This window comes from Asparagus officinalis, chromosome 8 (assembly GCF_001876935.1).
Source record: "Asparagus officinalis chromosome 8, Aspof.V1, whole genome shotgun sequence".
NCBI lineage: Eukaryota > Viridiplantae > Streptophyta > Magnoliopsida > Asparagales > Asparagaceae > Asparagus > Asparagus officinalis.
The window spans coordinates 35963334-35985934 of record NC_033801.1 but is presented as its reverse complement, the minus strand read 5'-3'; the positions used below and the strand labels follow the sequence as shown (position 1 = coordinate 35985934).

Below are 22601 nucleotides of genomic sequence, written 5' to 3'. Positions count from 1 at the left end.
AAAAAAGTAGGGCTCTATGTTCGACAATAAGTTATCTTTGTAAACAAGTAAAGCTGCATGACTCAACCAGTTTGATATGACCTGAATTAAGTTAAGATGTTTAAGGTAAGGTTTACTTAATAGTTGTCAAGGTTGTGGAAAGCGGAAAGCATAGAAAAGTAGTGAAGCACCATTAAGCTTTTTGGGGCATAAGCGGTTCAAAGCAATTTTACAGAAGGTGTTAGGAGGACAATGTGTTTGAGCTAGCGCCTAGACGTATGCCTAAGCGGCGCCTAAGCGTTTGGCTATTTTTTTAATTATTTAATTATAATAACTGATAAAAACATGTATTAAATTCATATAAATTTGCTCAAATAAGATAACAACTTTAGATCTACAATAAATCATGCATACTTGAATACTAAATAGCCAAAATAATAACTAACAATGTTATAGAAAGCGCTAGGATGCCATAGCATTGGACCCGACGCCTAGAGCCTAGAAGGTTTTCTATTTTTATTTTTGAATTACAATATTTGATAGTAAATGTCAATGTTATAGAAAGTTTAGGTGCCGGACCGGTGTCTAGGCGGATTTTTTTTCTTTATTTAAGTGGTGGTCGATGAGGTTTTGCTAAAGGTCGGATGAGGTAGTGCAGGTGTTCATATTAAGAGGCTAAAGGAGTTTGAAAGAGGTTAGAGGACGTGAAGCCTGCAACACAGAAAATCACGATCAATGTCTAAAGGGTACAGTCCACCTAAGTAGATAACGCTCCCCTAAAAACTGTCAAAACCTAAGTGGGCAGTCTAGGTACTGCCCAGGCGTTAGGTACTAGTTAGGCGGCCTTAGTACTGCCTAGGCCTAGGCAAACTAGGCGGAGGCTTTTTAAAACAATGGTTCAAAGCAGAACAAGCAGTCAAGCACAAAGTAAAAAAAGCATTCTAAGTTGAGAGAATTGACGGTGGACTTTCGTCGAGAAGGTGCAGGAGGCTATGATGGTGATGGTGGAGCTGAGCTTTGTCGAGGCTGTGGACAGAGGAGGTGGGATTTGGTGGCTTTAGGATTTTTCTAGGGTTTGACAATAAACGAGAGCATTGCAAAGAGGAAGAGAAAATAAAGGAAGGTTTAAGTTATCAGAACTGTTCGGGATCGGGTCGGGCAGAAAAATGAAGCAAAAAATGCTCAAAATTTACTTTTGTTAAAGTGTTGGCTGGAAAAGTGGTTTCAGCACTTTTTGAGTGCTTTAAAGTGCTTTTACAAGCATTAAAGTGTTTTTAGACTAAATAGTTTAAGCTTGACAGTTATTCTTAAAAAGGTTTAAGCACCCGCTTAAGTGGGAGCGGGATAAAACCATGCAGGATTTGAGCTAAACAGTCAATTATGTGGACATTCGCTTAATCAGCCGAGTTTTAAGTAAGCGTTGGCATAATTTGTTTATGCCGGCGGGTTTTTTTTTTCATCGAGGGTTGAACCATTTTACCCAAACCCGATCTGGCTTTAATAAAAAAAACAAATCTCTTAACAACTTTTGTATGAGTGTCTAGTTAATTTAACGACTTTTATTTGAGTATCTACTATTTAGTTAATTTTATCTATGGATTGAATTTTTCAGTAGTTAACTAGTCATTGAATGCTCAAAAACATATAATTCTTCATAATCTGATTAATCAACACTTAATCTGATTAATCGTTAAGAGGTCTCGAACCGCGCACATAATAAAACCATGTTTTCAAACATTGTTACTAAATGCTAAACCTTCATGGTTTTAGGGCCCCAATATAGTATCAATTAAGGGTTTTTTTTAATGAAAGGAATTAAGCAGTTGTTGTTAAATATTCAGTTTTGTAGGAGCTATAAATCCAAAAGTATCTAAATGACAAAGAATAGTAAATATGAATTACAAGGCTATTAAATTGGAACGAATCTAGGATATATGAAAAGATGAATAACTGGGTAGATCAAAGTATCAAACAGCTGATTATCATAAGATGGCATTCAGTTGTAGGGTTCTAATACAAAATAGGAAACATGAGGTCAATGAAGGATAAACTGGGATTTCAAGGTGCAATCTAACCACATCTTAATTTTCATTATGTATTATGCTCTAGACATTTTTTTAGTAGGTTCAGTTTAAGCAAGTATTTTATTTCCATTATTTTTTTTAATATTTTTTCCTAAAAAAATATTTTTTTTCTATAGTCCATAGAGCCTCTAAAAATTGGTAGAAATTATGAAGCTAAGGAGATTAGAGACTTGTTAAGTGACTTTACTTTCTCTAATTAACCATGAAATGATATATTAATGCAAATCATTGTAATTCAAGTGCAATTTCCTTAACTTCTACCTTTCCTATGAATAAATCAACAATATCGATGGGGTTTTGTCGTCTTCTGTTGATCTCCATGGATCTAGCACTATTAGTGCTTCCTACTTCTATCATGAAGTCGTATCCATATCCGACATTTCCTGTACCCGTACCCTACACTTCTTGAACACTCCTCGAATATATGCATGTATATTCAAACATGTGCTCAATTATATAATACATATTTTACTTTAAAAAAACTCATTTTTTTGGTCAGTCAATTATAAAAACTCATTATACACTTCTTGCTTGTATATCCTACACTTCACATCCACTTTTTAGCCCATATTCAATTCAAAAGAGTTGTTTGCATATTTACTTAAGATCTATGAGTTCATCTCATGCGTTTAAGCCACATCCCCTTACCCTACCTTATTACAAATTTGATGTGTCCTATACCCATACACGTACCCGTGTCTGCGCAACTTAGCGTACAACATAAAGCATGTAGATAACAACACAAATCTGCTAAAAAAATGGCTCAGTGATCATGTTTTTATCTAATCATTGTAAAGATGGCTCAGTGATCATGTTTTTATCTAATCATTGTAAAGAGTAGTTAAAATGTAACGGTCAGTAACTAAAAGCAGCATGGGGCATTTAATCGCACTCATGGATCGTAAAAGATAGATGAGCCTAATCCTTGTGTATGTCTTCTATCATCTACTCTGATAATACTACGATTTTGTGGATGTTAATTTGTCTAATATGAACTAAAATAATGGATGTGTTTACAATAAATATTTGCAAACAAAAACCTGATATGAGCATTATAACAAAACCAGTATATTGAAACATGCAAGTAATATTGGATATCTAAAGAGTTCTCGATCCTGCATGTTAATTATAATATAATCACTAAATGTGAATTTATAGTATCTGCAGTAAAGAATATTGATCAAAATAATAAGTATTTATTTAAAAATATGCATATCGTTTATGCATCTAAAAAATTATTAGTGTACCCTTAATTTTAATAAGATGAATGAAATTAAGCTCAAAATTCAAAAACTAGTTTATTAAGCATTGAAGGATATAAATAAAACAAATTCCATTTACTTATTTTCTAAATTTTTTTGCTTCTCGAACCTCGGTTAAATTTAGATTAAAGCAACAAATACTATTATACATAAGAAAATCATCCAGATTTTATAGTTTTATTACCATAATTATAAAAAGTGCTTTTCTAGTTCAAAAAGCATTTTAATTAAACATTAAATACAAGTTAAATAAGGCTCTTATTTATAATATGTTACTACCTAGTGCACATTGTGTTGCATTTTTATGTTCTTAAATTATACGATTTTTAAATAAAAAACATGCATAAAATTTTAAATTTGAGAATGAGATTGAGGAATGAAAATAATGAAACCTTCTACATAAAGGGGAATGAATTTTTAAATCTGAAAGTCTCTAAAGAGATGGATTAAATTTGAAATAGAGATGGAAGAATGAAAAGTTATGAAATCTTCTAGGAGTGAGGGAGGAGGGACAAATGGAGCCTACATCAATAAGATGGTAACAAATAACTAAATTGCTCCCATCCTTTATTAAAATGACCTCAAATTCCTATATGAAATTGAAGGGAAAAAACCCATTCCTCCACTTTTTTATGCCCCACAACTGATTTTGTATAGTAGTATAGGTAAAGAATGCGCAAAAAATTACGATGGCTTTTACTGAAAATTAGCGGATATTTGTCCAATGGATAATTACATTGTGGACATGGTATTGTGGAAATGGCATCAAAGAGGAGAGGGGACACAAGACACACAGCAAATAGAAGGTGGAGAGGGATATTTATTCCTTCTCACCTTAAAAGATAAAGAAAAGGAGAAGAGGAATAAGATAAGCAGCATGGGCTTACGGAGAAGCAGCAGGAGAAAAGAAGAGGAGAATAACAGAAGAAAAATGTAAGCAAACAACTGGTTTGGACATGATAACTCTACGTATCAAAATGTTTTCTTTCTATATAAGCGAAAAAACTAGTACAAGTTCTTCTGCACACTGGCGCATCATACATATTACTCTTATGAATGAAAACAGGAGATACCCGTAGAAAACATCTTAAGGTTTTCCAGAAGCTAACTTTCATCAACTCCCAATTCCTATAAACATTTATAGTTGATGGATTTCATGTAATTTGATCTTACACATTAACACTAATAAGGTGAATTGGTGTTTCTCTGATGTGAATGTATACCTTTTAAACTTACTTGCGGAACTTCGAATCATGATGAAACGAGAACCCAATTAATGCTAATTTGTCTAATGTCCTGTTTTATACTATAAACTCCCTAAAAGAGAAAAACATAGTACTATTTTTGCAACATGCACAGAAAGCAAGAAGATAGTTCATATTCCACCTTGACAAAGAAGGTGTCCCTGAGAGAAGAATAATTCGATCGACCTGTGCTGCCATTTGAAGTACAGCTTCTGTCTGCCATGCACAGAAGAACAAATAAAAAACTATAAGGTAAAAACTATCATAAATTACAAATCTACATAATAATCGAGAAGATATTAAAAAAATACATCAGATAGAAAAACATAAAAATCTAAGAAGATGCACGACGATGTGATATACACCATAACTGTGCTTCAGGACCAAGAAAATAAACTCAAGGGCACAAGGAGACAAAAAAAACTTAAAACAACAGTACCACGATGACGATTATTAAGGACATAGTACCTTGTGGATACTAAAGAAACAAAATAATCGCCAAATTATCATTAAGATCAGACCTATATTGAAGAAACTGGTATCATCTTAACAATACCTCTCACACTCTTACCGACAAACCAAGTTCATAATATATTACTGTGCAATTAAGCTCTGGTATTACAAGTAACTTAAAGTGATTCAATCCAACTTCCAACAGATAAAACATACATGGAAGAGGTTCAACACAGAAAGGGGCCCCTTAAGTTGAGGTTTTCAATAGTAAGTGGGGAGGATGACTAAAGAAAACTTGGACGAAGTAACTGTCATGTAAAACCTCGTAAATTTGAATAGAATGTGATAAATAATAATAAATATGTTATATGGTGATAAATAACATATATTGATGTTTTGAGTATGCTAGCGATTGATTTGAGATCAATCCAATGTATGTATATGAATATAAGAGCGAAATCATGCACGATATGCATGAGCCTGAATCTGAAAAAATCGACCAGTTAAGAGTATTTATGTTTTTCACACAGATACAGTTCGAATCTGAAAAAGCTCAAAAGACAAAAGTTGTAGGTCTCTTCAACAACTTTCCAAATCATCTTATATCACCATATTCCGAGGTCGGACGGGAAAGTTACAGCCAAAATACCGAAGACTGTTTTTCCCAAACAGATTGATTTAAGTCTTAGTAGTCGACTACTAACATTAGTAGTCGACTGGTAAAGCCATTAGTCGACTAATAATGGTAATACTCGACTAATCAGGCTAATTTCCAGATTCTTTCAAATTTCGGGTCGGTTTTGACTTCTTTTCGAACCCAGTTGTGTTTTAAAACTCTTTTTAACCTCTTTCACGTGAGATTTACACCAGTCACCTTCCTCCTCATACCCTAACCCTAAATTGTGAGTTTGGGGAGAGATCTCGAGGCGTTTGTCGAGAGAAAGACGAGGCTTTGCAGTTTTTGGCGAGAAGGTCTTTCAAACGTGTTCAGGAGTTGCAGCACGTAGTTGAGGCAAGATCATCTTCCTCTAAACTCTTCCCTTAGTAAAGATTAGATTTTTAATGGTTAAAGTGATGTTTTCATGTTAAAGTTAACCCGACATGATAAAATATAGATATTTAATGATAAATCTTTAACCCATGATAGATCTGTAAAAAAAATCTTTGTTGTTTATGATAATAATATGATCATGATCATTAGGGTTATTCATAATTACGTTTTAAATATATAAATCATGTTCTAATCATGCTAAAACCCTAGTTTTGTCTTTTAATTGAGCTTTCATGATAAATAACTATGTTTAACCCTAGGTTTGTGAAATCTAAGTCATATAAACATGTTTAAACGAATTTTTCCTCTGTTCATGAGTAGTTTTTATCATGTGTTGATACTAAGTCATATAAACATGTTTAAACGAATTTTTCCTCTGTTCATGAGTAGTTTTTATCATGTGTTGATAATTATGTTGTTTAATCATGTTTAAACGAATTTTTCCTCTGTTCATGAGTAGTTTTTATCATGTGTTGATAATTATGTTGTTTAATTAAGAGCTAATTGAGAATTTTGGTTAATTAAGATGTTAACCTAATTTGATTAATTTAAGAGTTTAATTATTATTGAGATAATCTGTCAAATAATTTTTTAGTATAAATCTTGTTTTATGCTTCATGATAATAAAGATTTGTTTTTGAACATGTTACAATATACGAAACATGCAAAAATTATGTGTTGTTAGTAGTCAACTACTAATGTAGTTTTCCTGAATACAGAGTCTAAATAGACTCAGTGTAGTCAACTACTAAGCTTAATAGTCGACTACTAAACGCAGTTTTCCTAATTTGTTGTTTTGCGCTGTTTCAAAATGTGTTCGCGGGGTTCGAGCCGCACTTCTTTACATGTACGCTCACGAATACACAAGTATAGTGGCATTGCACACACATGAGTATCGTAAAGGGAGGTTTTGACAAGAATTGGGTTGTTTATAATAGAGTTAGAGATTGTTCATACACTCGTAGGATATCATTGATGAGCACAGCTCAGTGCTATATGGGATAGTGCGTTGATATACCATATTTACACAGTTTTTACATGAGATGAATATCGTTGATGAACTCAGTTCAGTACTACATGAGGAAGTGCGTCGATATTCCATATGTACAGGCCATTGAGTTGGGTTTGGATGCTTTGTATCGTAATCCGTCCGCACGAGTGTGCGATGAGGCTTATGAGCCGTATAATTATGAGGCTTGTGAGGCCATCTATTTGGATACCTATATGGTAGGTCGTCTCGCACTCAGGCTACGTGCTGAGATCGTGATAAGACTAATGAGCCATGTACACTATTTAGGATACTTACAGGATAGTCCGTTGCTTTAAGATTATTGATTGATAGTCTGAGTCTTTGACGAATGCCAGATATGTATATGACTCATTGCTGAGATATATGACTGAGGTACTTTGCCCTTAAAAGTACGCGGGATTATATGCTGATATTTATCTTATCTTCCCAGTGATAGTGAAAGATAATATAAATACAATATTATGAATGTCTTTACTTCATGTATTGCTTTATTTTATTCTTAGATTAGGATCAATGATTAGCGATTCACAATTTGAGACATATGGTATATACATGAGGGTTTCCTTGTTTAAATTATTTCACTCGACGTACTAGTACTAGTCTCGTGTTGTGGATTTCTAATTATTGATTCCATATAGATTGTTTATCTCTAGCTCGGTGTTTATGTTTAGATACTTATAATTTAGGACATATGGTATATACATGAGGGTTTCCTTGTTTGAATTATTTCGCTCGACAAACTACGTCTCACATTATAGGTGTCTAAATATTAATTTCATTAGATACAGGAAAAATGATCTAGGTAGACTATGCTTAATAGATAGAGACATTTCATCTAGCAGCACTTCCTCTGGGGACGGATAGAGGTGATCTTACTGTAGCGCTCTGACGTTGTTGCTATTTTTATTTTAAATTTCCTTTCAGGCAACTCAGAGTTTCGAAGAGCCGCAGAATGACGGAGTTCTATCATAGTCGTTGTCGCATGATTTATTAGTAGACTCCACTATAGACTTATTTTTACTATTCAGACATTAGAGTTTTGTACTCATATTATAAAGACAGTTTGCCTTAGTATATTATCAGTTGACTCTTCTTGAGACATTTTTATTATTTCAGATATCAGATGTATTTCAATTGAGACATGATTTTTATTTATGAGATCTCTTTTTATATCATGTCTATTGTTTTTATTTCCTTATTTTGCATATTTCGTACCTGCACTTATATTTGATTCCACTAGATGATATTACTGTGATTGGTGAAACGTGTTTATGCACAGTGTGGATGCATGACAGGTTTGACATCTTTGGATTCACCTTGGACTGCAGCTATGTGTGAAACCAGGGACGTCACATGACACAAGAGTAATAACCTCAAAGTGAATGGTCTTTGGTGTTATCCAACTAAGTCAAAATTCATTGTATCTAGCATTTGGAGAGAGGAATTGTAACAAAAAACCTCTAGTTAAGGGTTGGTGCAGGTACAACTTGAGTAGGATGACCTCCAGGGTTACTTAAGTCCTTTAGTAACTTATTAATCATATAATATTGGGCAATTTTTGGAAATAGACCAAATCTAATATTTATTTAGCAAAATGAAGCGATTTTGTATTTATCTAAGATAGCCAACCAACTTTTAACCATATCAGCATTGTGCGATGAAAGTTGGTTGGTTTTTAGAAAACACAATTTTTCTACACGGATTAATCCCGTATAATTATCAAATGTTACTAAGTATAGAGGATTGACAATCCCGAAAATAGTTCATTTTCAAAACTTTTGATAAGAGCAATAGTCGGCTAAGTGAATTAAGGTTCTAGATTTAGGCTTTGGTTTAAAGGGCATAGGTTTGAATCCACTCATGCCAAATAATGAATTTATTTTTTCTTTTCCATATTTTAGAATTTTGACTTATCAACAATAGTCGATCACAATTGGAAACTTGGAAGTTTAAGCATACTAGATCAACAATCCCATGTGACATTTGCAGATTTTATGTTTGGCAGGGAATAAATTTATTAACATAAATGAAAAAAATAAATTTGGTTAACAGTCGGACTTAAACCCATACCCACGGAAATCAAAGCCTAATTCTAACAGCTTAAATCACTTGGTCAACTATCGCAATTGGGTTAAAGTTGAAATAGCAACAATATATTGCATTTACAATCCCATACAATTAATAAACTACTAAAATTTGCTAAGTCCACGGGATTGGCAATCCCTTGTATTAGAAAAATTGCAATTTTTTAAAAATCAACCAACATTCACACATGATGCTGACATGGTGGAAAGTTGGTCGCTTATGCTAAATAAATTTGTCTTATAACATTCTTCAGACATACCTTTTGCAATTTCTTAGAAGCTGGGCAAGGTATAATGCAAGAATATAAGCTCTTAATTTTCCTTTAAAACCCCAGATTATTATAAGTAAACGCAACAACTGGACTAATGTCTCAATCACTTTGGCATAAAATTGGACAAGAACTAGACTAATAAAGCAAACTGACAATCAAAGTTACCGGTATAACACATACACATTGGCCTAAGTAAAATAAACATAGCCCTCAAAAAACATATCCACCTAATGTTATCAAGGAATACAAGGTGCAACTTCCCCCTATTTGCACCATGTGCAAAGAGCAATGCAATACGTACGCCTCAAGGAAGCAAGGCACGCACACCACAAACATATTTTTCTGAATATATAATAGAACATATCACTTGGTTTGGCCTTTGGTTGTGTACATTGTATAAGATCCAATTCTTTCACAAGCAAATATAAGATTAAACCATAATGGAAAGATGTAGCAAGAAAACAGTGACAGATAAAATAATCTGAAATCAGTAGAACAAAGCAACAGAAGGAAATAGAATGATGAATATATCATACATATGCCTCTATGCTCGGTGAAAGTTGACCCCAGAGCAAGGTTTAAATATCGGATGTGAAGGAGATATCGGATGGCAGTCGGAATCAAATTAAGGACATCGAGAAATATCAGGGATGTGTAAGAACTATCGAAGTGCCAAATCGGATAATGTGCATATATAATATGTTGTCCTAAAACATAATCTAAGCATAGTTAGTGAAATATAAGCACATAAAATATAAATAATATATATTTAGAATCACTAATAACCAATTGGAGAAACTTACTTAGGGAAACTAGGATTTTGCTAAAATTTTTACAAGTCTAAAATTTTTGCTAAGAAATATTAAATAAATTTTGTAGAACTGTATTGTTTTTGCGACAAGCCGTATAAAAGGGCATATCGAACAACATATCACATGATATATCAGCCATGTCAAGGAAATATAGCCCAAAATATTGCCACAAAGCGCTAAAAATATCGAGAACATATCATTTTGTTACAAGCCTTATAAAAGAATATATCAGCTATGTCGGGGATACTAGAAACAATGTCTAATAGTCACAGGAAATCACTCTAGAGTCACATGCTCCATATATTCTAAAGAGAGTTTGCACCATGAGAGAGGGAGAGAGAAACAAGAACCCGTTTGCGTCGTCAATCAGGTTCTAGAAAGGCCTAGTGGGTATTTACGAGTTATCAGGTATAAAGACCTGATTGAAATGTTTAGGAACAAAATATACGAGGCAACACCCCGAATGCGTCGTGGTTGAAATGCAGAGCACTTGCGAGGCGTGAAAAGGTGCTACCTTATATTTGCATAGGGCTTTGCTACCACCCCGCATCATCTAAAGCATGAGGCGTAGCGAGGCACATGCCTCGGATAACACAAAGAATAACTATCGAAAGAAGAAAGCCAGAGTAATTAAATGATCGGAATCTAATTTAGATGCCTATAAAAGTAAGGACAAAAGTATTCAATTAATTACGATAAGGAGAGGATGCCATAGACTTAATTGATTTGGGTGGAAATAAACTTATTATCCCTATTATGCTGCTTGATCTTTACCCTGCTTTACGCGGTCAAGAGGGATAGCTGAACTTGGGAAACTTTAAGCGGCCATAAAACAATGATGTGTGGAACAAACCTTTTTCAGGTTAATATGAAAAGAAGAATTGTTAGAGCAAAAGTAAAAGAATATATCCTCTTCTCAAATCTTATTCAAGCAAATGGTTGCATCTATAAAGTAATATTGATACAAAATGACAACCAACAATGTATAATCAAATATTTTTCAGCCTAAACATGTCCCCTCCACCCTCTGCCCCGAACTATTAGTAGTAAGTATCCATATGAGATATTTAGTCCATAGTTGTCGGAATGTGGGACCCTAACGCCTCGTTTCGTATGCAGCTACAGATGGAAATGGAATGCTCATTCCTACTTGGCATTATTACGTACCAAACACAACATCGTTTAGAAACTAAAATGTTCATTCCCACTTTGTGGAAACGAGCATTCCCATGTAGAAAGATCTTTTGTCTCAGTAGCATGCTTGAGTCCCCTTATGAAACCTTCGTTATTGAGTTAGACATATGTTTCACATGTTTCTAGCAATTCACATGGTATCATCTAATGATACAAGTCTTGGATAAGAATCTACAACGCACTAGAACGCCCTTGTTGACGATCCTTTACTCCAACAGCATCTAAGGTTCCTCGAATAACGCGATATCTCACACCAGGTAAATCCTTAACCCTTCCTCCTCTTAATAATGCTATAGAATGTTCTCGTGAATTGTGGTCAATACTAGGTATATAAGCAGTGATTTCAAATCTTAGGGAATGAGTATTCTCACTTAAGCGGGAATAAAAAATTTGAAATAATGCGTTGATTGCTTATTAGCAACCAATAACAAAAATGAAAAAGACTATGATTCTCACTTCATTCTCTAATCGTAGCCAAACGTAAGAATGGGAACGAGCATTCAGTTCCCACACTTATTCCATATCGTTCCTTACTACATTTCATTCTCACTTGACTCGATTCTCATGTACCAAATGACGTGTAAACATTTGCGACCGGGGTTCAATAATCCTAGAATTGAGGTGGAATGTAACCCAACTCGCCAACTGTGACGACCCAGAGTTCAATAATCCTAGAGTGTGCCACTTTCTCTAATGTATTTCACAAGCCTATCCTCATCCCTGATTCCAATTAAGTGGTCATGCTCCCATTCCCGTTCCCATGAATAAGAACCAAGGTCCATGCAACTATGATTTAGCACATATTTAATGTACTCAATACCTGAACACATGTTACTGCCTCGCATATTATGGCCTTAATAAAGGGCATCTTACCAATATCAACAAGTTTATGCCTGTGCATAGTTTCGTCCTAATGAACAATTCCTTCAATATGGTTACTTCATAAATTTATTTTTTCTTCATTTTACCATTATCTATTATGAACAGAGTATGTCCAAAAATAAATGAAATGACTACCACTTGAAATGTGAATACATAAATAATTACTCTTTTGCAGTAGCACTACGATAATACAAGTCATCACCTGTCCAGCTATGTAACTAGCTCGCAGAAAATAAAACACAAGAAGCCTAAAGAGGTGGTCAATAACTATGAATCAACCATATTATAGAACAAATTATCAACAAAAACATATTCAAAGTGCATACAGCTCAAATATATAAATCTCAATAGGCCCATAATGAAGTACCTCTACCGACTCGGATTTCTTTTTTGTGCAACGTATATTATGAGACTCGTCAACAATTAGAAGTGCCCATAGGATATAACCACAACCTTTGGAGATCTTTCTGTACGGTTAGGATTATCCTGGTGACCAAAGACTGATAATCAAAGTTAAAACATTAACCGCCTCTTTCTTAAGGAAATACAAACAGCAATGTATATACTTGAAAACTAAGGAAAGAGAAGCTCAACAGACACAACGAGAATCTTGCAGAACCTTCAACAAAAGCTATACCCTCTATCACATCAAAATGGGATTCCTCCAATAAATAGTTTCGATAACATTCAAAAAAATGCACCAAGCCAACAAAAGGTGCACACTCACGTCCAACATACACAAGTGATGTCACTTCCATTCAGCCACCCATTTTTATCAAGGTGTGTTCCTCGATCTTACAAAACAGTATGACAACTATTGCTTGGACAAAAAATGGTGAATCAAGGTTAGAGTAAATACAAGCATCTAGCCGGCAAAAAGCTATCTACCTAGCAATATACCCCCTTCATCCCAATGTTTCCATTCAATAAATGTAACCAGAGATATAGTCCAAGAATGCCTAAAATTTCACCTTACGATGTGCATAGACATAATACTAATTTAGAAAGATGTGTTTCTATAATTTATACATTTATCACAAGTGGTTTGTTGTGCATTCAAGAACTTTAGGATGAGTAAGAATATAAAACACAAAAAAAAAACACTTAAAAGTAGTCTTCGCATCCCAAACTCTTTTGTCCCTTGGGACATAGAGTTAAGAGTTAGAAAACAAGGTCTATACTGTAACATCATATGCTCGTATAAAAATATGCAGACGAACATTGTATCAAATAGGGTGATGTACTTTTTAACATGCAAATACCAAATAATTGACTCTAAACAGGTTGTGCAGCCATGTATCTTAAAAAAAGATGGTGAAAAGCAAAAAGTAGAGCGAAGTAGAAAGGTAACGCTTACAATATTTTGCGCTTATGCATGAAAAAGCGCCAAGTCAAAAAAATCCTTTTTTAATATGGACAAATTTCAAGAAAATACGGAAAAATCCGAACATTGTAAAACAAGAAAAAATGGAGGGAAAACTCTACAAATGCATATGTGATATTCATAGAGATAGCATGAAATATATTTGTAATAATACTTGATTTCAATCACGTATTATTAACAAAATATCATGCACATTTGTAATGTGACAAACTAATCTGTAGTGAACTATACACACCAAATAGTCAACAAGTTAATGAGTTAATGTAAATTATCTAAGGGAAAGCTTTTGGTGGACATTTCCAGGTTTAGTGGCCAATTTTAGGCCACTTTATGTGTCACGTCTGATTTTGAGAAGGCTTTTCAAGAGGAAAGCAGCTAAGGGCCTGAAACGCTTAATCAGACACTTAAGCACTCTTCTTGCAATAGTGCAAGAAAAGTCACATATTTGCTTATGTTTTAAGAACCCATCCATTTTCCATAACCACTACCTATTACTAATTAGAAGTATGGAAACAATAAATAGGAGAGCATTAGCAAGAGGAAAAATTATCACTATGCATTTATTTAATATGATCTACTCTGGTCAAAAGCAGTAGCAACAATAGGAGCAGTGGTTGCTACTTTTTAAAATTGTTTTTTGGTGCATTAAACCCAGAATAGTGGACCAAATGATTAGACGTTGGTCTTTTAGATATACCTACCTCATATTTACCTAAATGCCATACAACCCCCACCCCCTCCATCTTTTAAATGTTCAATATTTGACATATTTTCCTCACATCTCATTTGTAAAGTAAACCTCATAAGTTAATCGTAAGAGCATTTAACGAATATTCTTTGGTAAATGTTAATTTTAACATAGCTTTAGCATCATCTCCACTTCTCTAGTTTACCCTCTTTTTCTCATCAAGAGTCTCTTCCACTATCTTAACATGCACTAGGGAGTTGGGACTAATCCAACTAAATCCATTCTTACACCATGTAACCTCCAATGGCTTGACGGGTAACAAATAGTACATCATCCCCATTGCTCCTTCATATTCTTCTCCTTAACCCTTCATCATCATGTTTCTTAATTTATTTTCTTCTGTATTAGAGATTACACATTTAGTACCTTCTTTTAATATCTTAAGTCGATATTTCATATTGCCCTCCCATTTGTTCGTATGGGTTACAAGCTAGAATTCTAATGAAATCCATTATCAGAATTTTTATTGTGATATGGGGATTAGAATGGGTTGATAAATAAGGATGCTCACGTAATTGAAACTTTTGGTAATGTGCAAGTCTTAGCAGATCTTGATGCAAAAAGAATTTAGATTGCAATACTAATTTAGAGAACTAAGAAATAGGAGGAGCAAGTTCTGGGCTATTGTGAGGGATACGGTCCAATTGAAAGAGGCAAATGAAAGAGAAGAATGGATCAAGATTCCAGATCTAGTAAACAGTGAAGGACATATAAGCAAATAATGTCTTCAACAATCAATTTTAACAAGTAAATGACAGGTAGTATTTTTTAAATTACTTGAGGTTTTGCTTGGTATTTTCAAGTTTTACACATTTGCGGGGATATATTACAGTAGCTTTGGGGGAGGGATGTTGAAAAAATATATAAGTTGTTTAGTACCCACATAACACGTGTATAATCTATTGCAAGACTTTGTTAAACTTTCGTTACTTTGATCTTATTTTTCTTTGAAAAAACTTAGGAAATACATAGTCTTCATGCTTATGTACACTATTTGAAAAAGCCTCCGCCTAATCCGCTTAGGCGTACACTTAGGCCTAAGCGGTACCTTGGCCGCCTAAGTAGCGCCTAAGCGGTACCTAGGCTGCCCACCTAGGTTTTAGGAGTGTTTAGGAGAGCATTGTCTGCTTACGTGGACTGCATCCTTTAAGCTTTGATCTTGAGTTTCTATGTTGTAGCCTCCACGTCCTCCAACCTCCTTCAAACTCGTTTAACCTCCAAATATGAACACCTCCACTATCTCCTTCGACCTTCAACAAAACTTCCTCGACCACCATTTAAATGAAGAAAAAAATATGCCTAGACACCAGTCCGTCACCTAACATTTACTATCAATTATTATAATTAAAAAATTAAAAAAAGATCTCCTAGGTTCTAGGCGACGGGGCCCAACACCTAGGCCTCCTAGCGCTTTCTATAACCTTATTAATTATTATTTTGGCTATTTAGCATTTAAGTATGCATGGTTTATTGTGGATCTAGGGTTGATATCTATTATTTTACAAATTTATATGAATTTAATATATATTTTTATTAATTATTATAAAAATAGCCAAACACCTAAGCGCCGCCTAGCAATGTTACATTAAACGTTAGGCGCTTCTAGGCGTCGGACTTGGCGCTCAGCGCTTAGTCATCTAGGCGGGCGCCTAAGCGGTTTCTAGGCGTTTTTTTTATTTTTTATTTTTTAATTGTGATACTTGAAGATAAATATATATATACTCAATCAAAGATGCATAAATACTAAAATACCAACACTATTAACTAAATTGCTTGGTTTACTAATTACAATAACTCTTTGTATGTTTATACTTCTCAACTCAAATTATAAGTTCATCTCAACTCAAATTATAATATGTATTAAATTCATATAAATTTTCAAAAAAATATAGCAATTTTGGTTCCACAGTAAATCATGCATACTTAGATATTAAATAGCCAAAATAATAATTAACAAGGCTAGAACCTAAGATGTTTTCTTTTTATTTTTAATTATAATAATTGATAGTGAATGTCAATGTTACAGAAAGCTTAGATGTCGGACTGGTGTCTAGGCGGATTTCTTTCTTCATTTAAGTGGTGGTCGGTGAGGTTTTGTTGAAAGTCGGAGGAGGTAGTGAAGGTGTTCATATTTGGAGGTTAATGGAGTTTGGAGGACGTGTAAGCTACAACACATAAAATCACAACCAAGACCTACAGGGTGCAATCCACGTAAGCAGACAATGCTCCTCTAAACGCTCGTAAAATCTAGGTGGGCAACCTAAATATCGCCTAGACGATAGACGCTAGTTAGACGGCCTAGGTACCGCCTAGGCCTAGGCGAACGCCTAAGCGGACTAGGCGGAGGTTTTTTAAACCAGTGCCGCCTAGGCATACGCTTAAGCGTCTAGGTGTTAGGCGCTGGCTCAAACGCGTAGTCTGCTTAGCACCTTCTGTAACATTGCTTATGTAATTAGTTTAGGCCCAAAAGTATTTACAGTTTGACAGTAACCCTTTAACTTATCCTCTTAGTTTTATAAATCTATAAAAAAATTCTTCATTTATTTTGGAAATTTGATACATATTACAAAAAACATTTCCACATTTGACCATAACTCATTAATGCTAACCATAAAATAAAACATTCTTAACAACATTTATATATCCCACATAGACATCTACATCTCAATATTGCTCAAAATATCTATGAAGTCCAAACCAAATAAGATAAAGTATGGGCAGGTATTTACACTGTAAATATATTCAATTGACATACTTAAAAACAAACATGGTACCAATATCTATTATGAGAGACAGAGCACTAGTCCTTACAGTATTCTGTTCAGAACTAGGATTAACTTACAAAGACCCTGTTGATTGAAGGACATACCCATATGAAATACATATTTGATACTTACCACTAATACTTGATGGATACATGTTGGACACATCTCGTGTATCCTAAATTTTCAAAGTATCCTAGACATATCAAGAACACGTTGATGATTTATCTAGAACTAAATAATTAAATGTTAAATACATGAGTGTCTATTTGATTCATCAATGATCAGAAAAATATGGTTATTAAACTATATATCGATTTATATAACTTGAAAATAATTAATAACATCTGAGATTTTTGTTGCTTTAGTTTTCTATCTTGTAAAATTTATCATTGACATATACAAACACAAAAATAAAATTTTACTATCATTATCAACATCATCGACTACCAAGCTACTCAGATTGATATCCTATGTGTTATGTGCGAAAACATTAGAGAAATTGAAGGTAGGGAGTTCTAAATTATCACTTAGATGCAATAAAAGAAATAACACATGATGCAACATCTGTATAGCTTAATTAAATATATCACAATGTTGTGAAAGAAAGCTTCTAACACACAGAATCATCAGATGAAATTTTTCTAGAACTTGTCATAATAAGTTAATAATTACCAAGATGAATATCTTTTGGTAATAGAAAGGGAAGCCAGTGCTCTAACTCCTCTGCCCATGAATATCTCAGGACAGCTGGACAAACAATTAGAATAGGGCCTTCATCATGGAAACAACAAGCAATAGCAATTGCCTGAAAATGAGGAAAACAAATGAAAATGTTAAATTCCATGGCATAGATTGACCATTGTCAGTTGTAAAGAATTAAAATTTTGCATGACAGCCAGTTTATATCTGGCACCACACTTGGAGTAACTACAATAACATTCATATCTCCAACATATTGGAGTCTCAAGACTATAGCAGCTAGAAAGGATATGACAATGAGCAATTTTTAGTTGTTCGCTGACTTATGCAGCAAGCACATTTATCAGGATTCATGAAACTATGCCCCTCTCAAACAGGGACATCATATTCGACAGTGTATTTTAAACTACAAAATTCTTCAGAGTTTCACAATTACAATTTTATAAATCTCTTAGAAAGTTTTGCAATTTTGTATGCACTAAGGTATTAATATCTTTCTCAACTTCCATAATTAACACTGTAATTTCACAGGACAAAAATAAAAGATAACCAAGATCCATTGCCTTAATCATATGAATGTTAAAATTAATAGCCACCATTCATAAGCAGTATATTTTATCAAGTTATAGAAAAGTTGTACTTTTTCATAAATTAAAGTACTAATAGAAGTAAAAAATATTTTTTCAAAAATCTACCATGTTCTAGACATTTTACGCCATAGGTTTTCACAATTCAAAGTATTATTGTAATCCCAGTATTTAAAACTCAATGAAAAATGTTCAAAATAAGGACCATGTATAATGTCATGCATGGCCATTCACCAAATTAAAGCACATATAACATAAGGCATAACTTAGATTACAGGATTTATTATTTTTCAAATTAAAACAAAAATAAAATGACCATTATGATTTCAAAATATAAGAAGTTAAATTTAAATAAAAACTCTACAATTAACTACGATCTACGCTAATTTACTAACAAGTACCAAAATATATGTTCACATATATCATAGCAAATTTCATATTCAAATCATTTTACACATATCATGAATTTACAATCACGAGCATAATGATGTCATCATATATCAATAACAACAATGAAAGAAGTCATCAATGCTTAATAAACAATCCAAAATAAATACTTAATTACATCAAACCTTAAACAAAGCAAAGAAAGAAATATTCTCAAGAATCTACTATAAATTATTTCAAAATAACATGTCATATTAAAATAGTGCATGCCATATTAAATAGCATAAAATGTGTTGAAATAGTATATGCTAAATTGTAATAGTGTAGCATTACTAAATGTTTGGATTATTTCAAAATGTTACATAACTTTTAAGGTTTGTTATGTTACATAATGTGAAATAATTATCTAGCATGTTTTTCCAGCATTGCCGATATGAACTTCGCAAAGATTATATATTAATCCAGTACCTTATATTGATTTGAGGTGATTTGATGTGAAAGGTGAATTTTCAAATTTATCAGACATTTCATATTAGATTATAGTAATGGCCTAATTGATTAGTTTTATTATCATCTTAGTCATTTCTAAATTATTATGATTACTAAGATGAGAGAGGAACAGTTTGATAGAAGGAGGTCTTTCCATTTATTATAAAAGGATAAAGGTGTTCCCCAAATTTTCCCTCACTGACATTTACCTTGTTAGAAAGTTCACGACAGTACAAGTAAAATAAGGGGAAGACAGGAAGACTCTTTGTTGAGATTAAAATTTAAATATCAATTAGGAATCAAGCACTAAATCATAGACAACTACAACAAGTAAGATATCTTCATTTTTCTTCTTAATATTAGAGGCAACAAATTATGGGATTCAACTTCATGATTATGAGACCTATGATCATAGTTGTGCACTTCTTTATACATTAAACATGAACATGAATACGAATGTGCATATTTTTTACACGAATATGAATGTGTCCACAACATATTTGGAACTCATGTACGCGATAGGCCACTACTCATTTCCTTCGCAGTTGGGAACCTCATCATGAAAACCATTACAATTGTACATTGTAAAAAGGCACTATATACTCTTTCCAAACTTGGTCAGTTGGTCTCAAAAATTATGATATTATACCTTTCTATATAAACTTTCTATATGAATACGGCTCATCAAGATCAATACGATTCATCAAATTATCAAGATCTAGCTCATCATTGATATCGTGCTTTTCTCATACCAGTCAACTCATGCTTGTGTCCTTATAACTTTCCAGTTTGACTTTTCTTGTGTTAATCTTACTAGAAGCTGTTTTGCATATGTATATTTTATTGGATATATATGTATCACGATGAAATTTTAAGGTAATTATGTTGAAATCATTCGACTTATTGTTGATTTCTATCAGATACTCATGTAGAGACCAATTATATGAACCTTGGCATCCTGGTCAAGTAAAATGGTCTATGGTTATTAGTAAGTTTAGGCCTTCGAATATACTTGTAAGGAAAAACCATACCGATGCACCCCTACCATGTGAGATTTACAGATATTCTAGCATTTAGAAATCCAAACTACTGTATATTTAATATTTACATGGATTATGTTATTGGTTATGCTCACTTTTGGACATGGCATCATCGATGTTGGTTTGCCCCTTTCGGCATAACTTCAACTTCCAACTAATCATGTTCAAGATTTGAAGATGCACCAAAAAATTATTAAGTTTCCTGGTCAATGTTTTAAAAAGAGTGTCTTGCCAGCCTAGGCCTAGGTGGTACCTAGGCCAGCCGCCTCGGTCTTTAGAGCGCCTAGAGCGTGGACCGCTTACTAGACCACACCGCTTCGGTCTTGGTCAAGGTTTCCTCCACTGCAATCTCCACGGTCTCTAACCTCCTCTACCAACTATGAATACATCCTCCAACCTACAGCAAAACCTCCTCCTCCACCACCACTTGAACAAAGAAAGAAATCTGTCTAGGTGCCAGCCCAACGCCTAGCAGCGCCTAGCGCGTTCTCTAGCATTTACATGGTTCAGGAGATGGCTAATAATGTTTTTCCCCTTAAGTATCTTTGGACTTGCTTTCTGATTAGCTTATGTGCCATCTGATACTGACTACTGGTATAATATATGAGCATTGCATGACAAGAATGCAAAATGCTAATGCCGCAAAAATATTATATTCAGCTTTAGAATTCTACAAAAGGAACAAAGATATCAAAGAAGAAAAAAAGGGTACCTGAATCGTCTTGCCTAATCCCATCTCATCTGCAATGAGACACCTCGCACCCCTTCGAAGACTGAACCTCACACCTTCAAGTTGAAATGGGAGAAGAGCATCTCGTAAAGTCTTAGGCAGTTTCTCCAACAACTCATCAACCTGCTCATCAGTATACCATCCCTGACTAAAAGGTTTCCACTGGTCTCTGACGCATTCTTGAAACCTTTTGGCCACAGACAACGTCCTGGGAGGTATATCTTGCAGCTCAACCCCTGATATCGTCCTCAAGCATCTCAACACCAGTTCATGATCCTTAATCTTGCAGGCCACCGTCATTCGGATGCCTTGGCTCTCAATTTCACGAAATGGGACAACCTGAAATAATCAAGAAGGGAAAAGATGAGACCTTTCTTAAACCCTAATTCAACGCAGAAAAAAAAAAGCAAAGGTACGGAGAGACCGAAGAGAGACTGGCTTCAATTCTCTGAAAGCATTCGAGTCCTCCAGGGAAAGTGAAACCATTTAGAGGTTGAGGAGTGACGGAAAACTCAGTGGGAGAACAGATCTCGATGACGATGCGGAAGCGAACCGCCGGCGGAGGAGGAGGATCGGAGTTGTTTATGGGATCAGGATCCTCTTTGGACGATGAGAGGGTAGGGCTGGGGATCTTGCGGCAGCGGAAGAGGCGCCATGGGTCGTCGTCGGAGCGCTCGGCCGCTCGCTTGCGCTTCTCGAGGGCGGCGAGGCGGTTGGCTTCAGCTCTCTGACGCTGCTCCTCCGTGATTTCCATGGGGTTTCTCAGAATTAGGGTTAGGAGTTATGGCCTGTTTGGATGGAGGGTAGAGAGGGGGGAAGGGAAGGGAAATTTCATTTTAACCTTGTTTGGGAGTTTCATTTTGTAGGGTAGAGGAGGGGAATGGAGGGAAAATTTGGCCCAAATTCTTACCCCCAAATTGGGGTGTAATGGAGGGGAAGGGAAGGAAGGGGAAAAATTCCCCTTCCTTCCCCTTCCTTCCCTTCCCTAAGTAAACTCCCAAACACACCATTAGGGTTTTTGGAAAGGGAATTGGACCATTTCGGGGTATTTTTGAGGGGAGACAAGACAGATGTTTGAAATTGGGGATAGTGAGAGAGCGGGATGAGTGAGAAGTGAATGGAGTCCGGTCACCGCTAAGTGGTGTTTGTTTCAAATCCCAAAATTTATGGATATGGATTTCACATGGGATTTGAAATCCATAAATTTTTTGGTGGGTTTTGGGATTCCTAAAACTTTGTTTGTTTCATCAATATTTTGGGATTTGAAATGCTATAATTTGTAAATTCTTGTTTGTTTCAAACTCAAATTGTAGCATTACAAATTTTAGAATTTGAAATCCATAGTTGTAACAAACAAGTTTTAGGATTACCAAAATAATAGATGGTGAATATAAGAACTTTGGTGAGCTTACCTCCCAAAAAAAA

At 34.5% G+C, this 22601-nt stretch overlaps 1 protein-coding gene across 1 annotated transcript in view; it reads right to left on the bottom strand.

The window, feature by feature from the left end:
- Positions 1-22012, bottom strand: part of LOC109820005 (DNA annealing helicase and endonuclease ZRANB3) — a 67709-nt gene extending 45697 nt beyond the window's left edge. Inside the window, 6 exon segments of the mRNA XM_020386038.1 lie at positions 4712-4785; positions 12715-12785; positions 12788-12847; positions 17917-18049; positions 21159-21515; positions 21601-22012. Coding sequence (XP_020241627.1) covers positions 4712-4785; positions 12715-12785; positions 12788-12847; positions 17917-18049; positions 21159-21515; positions 21601-21930 — 1025 coding nt within the window. The 5' untranslated portion in view covers positions 21931-22012.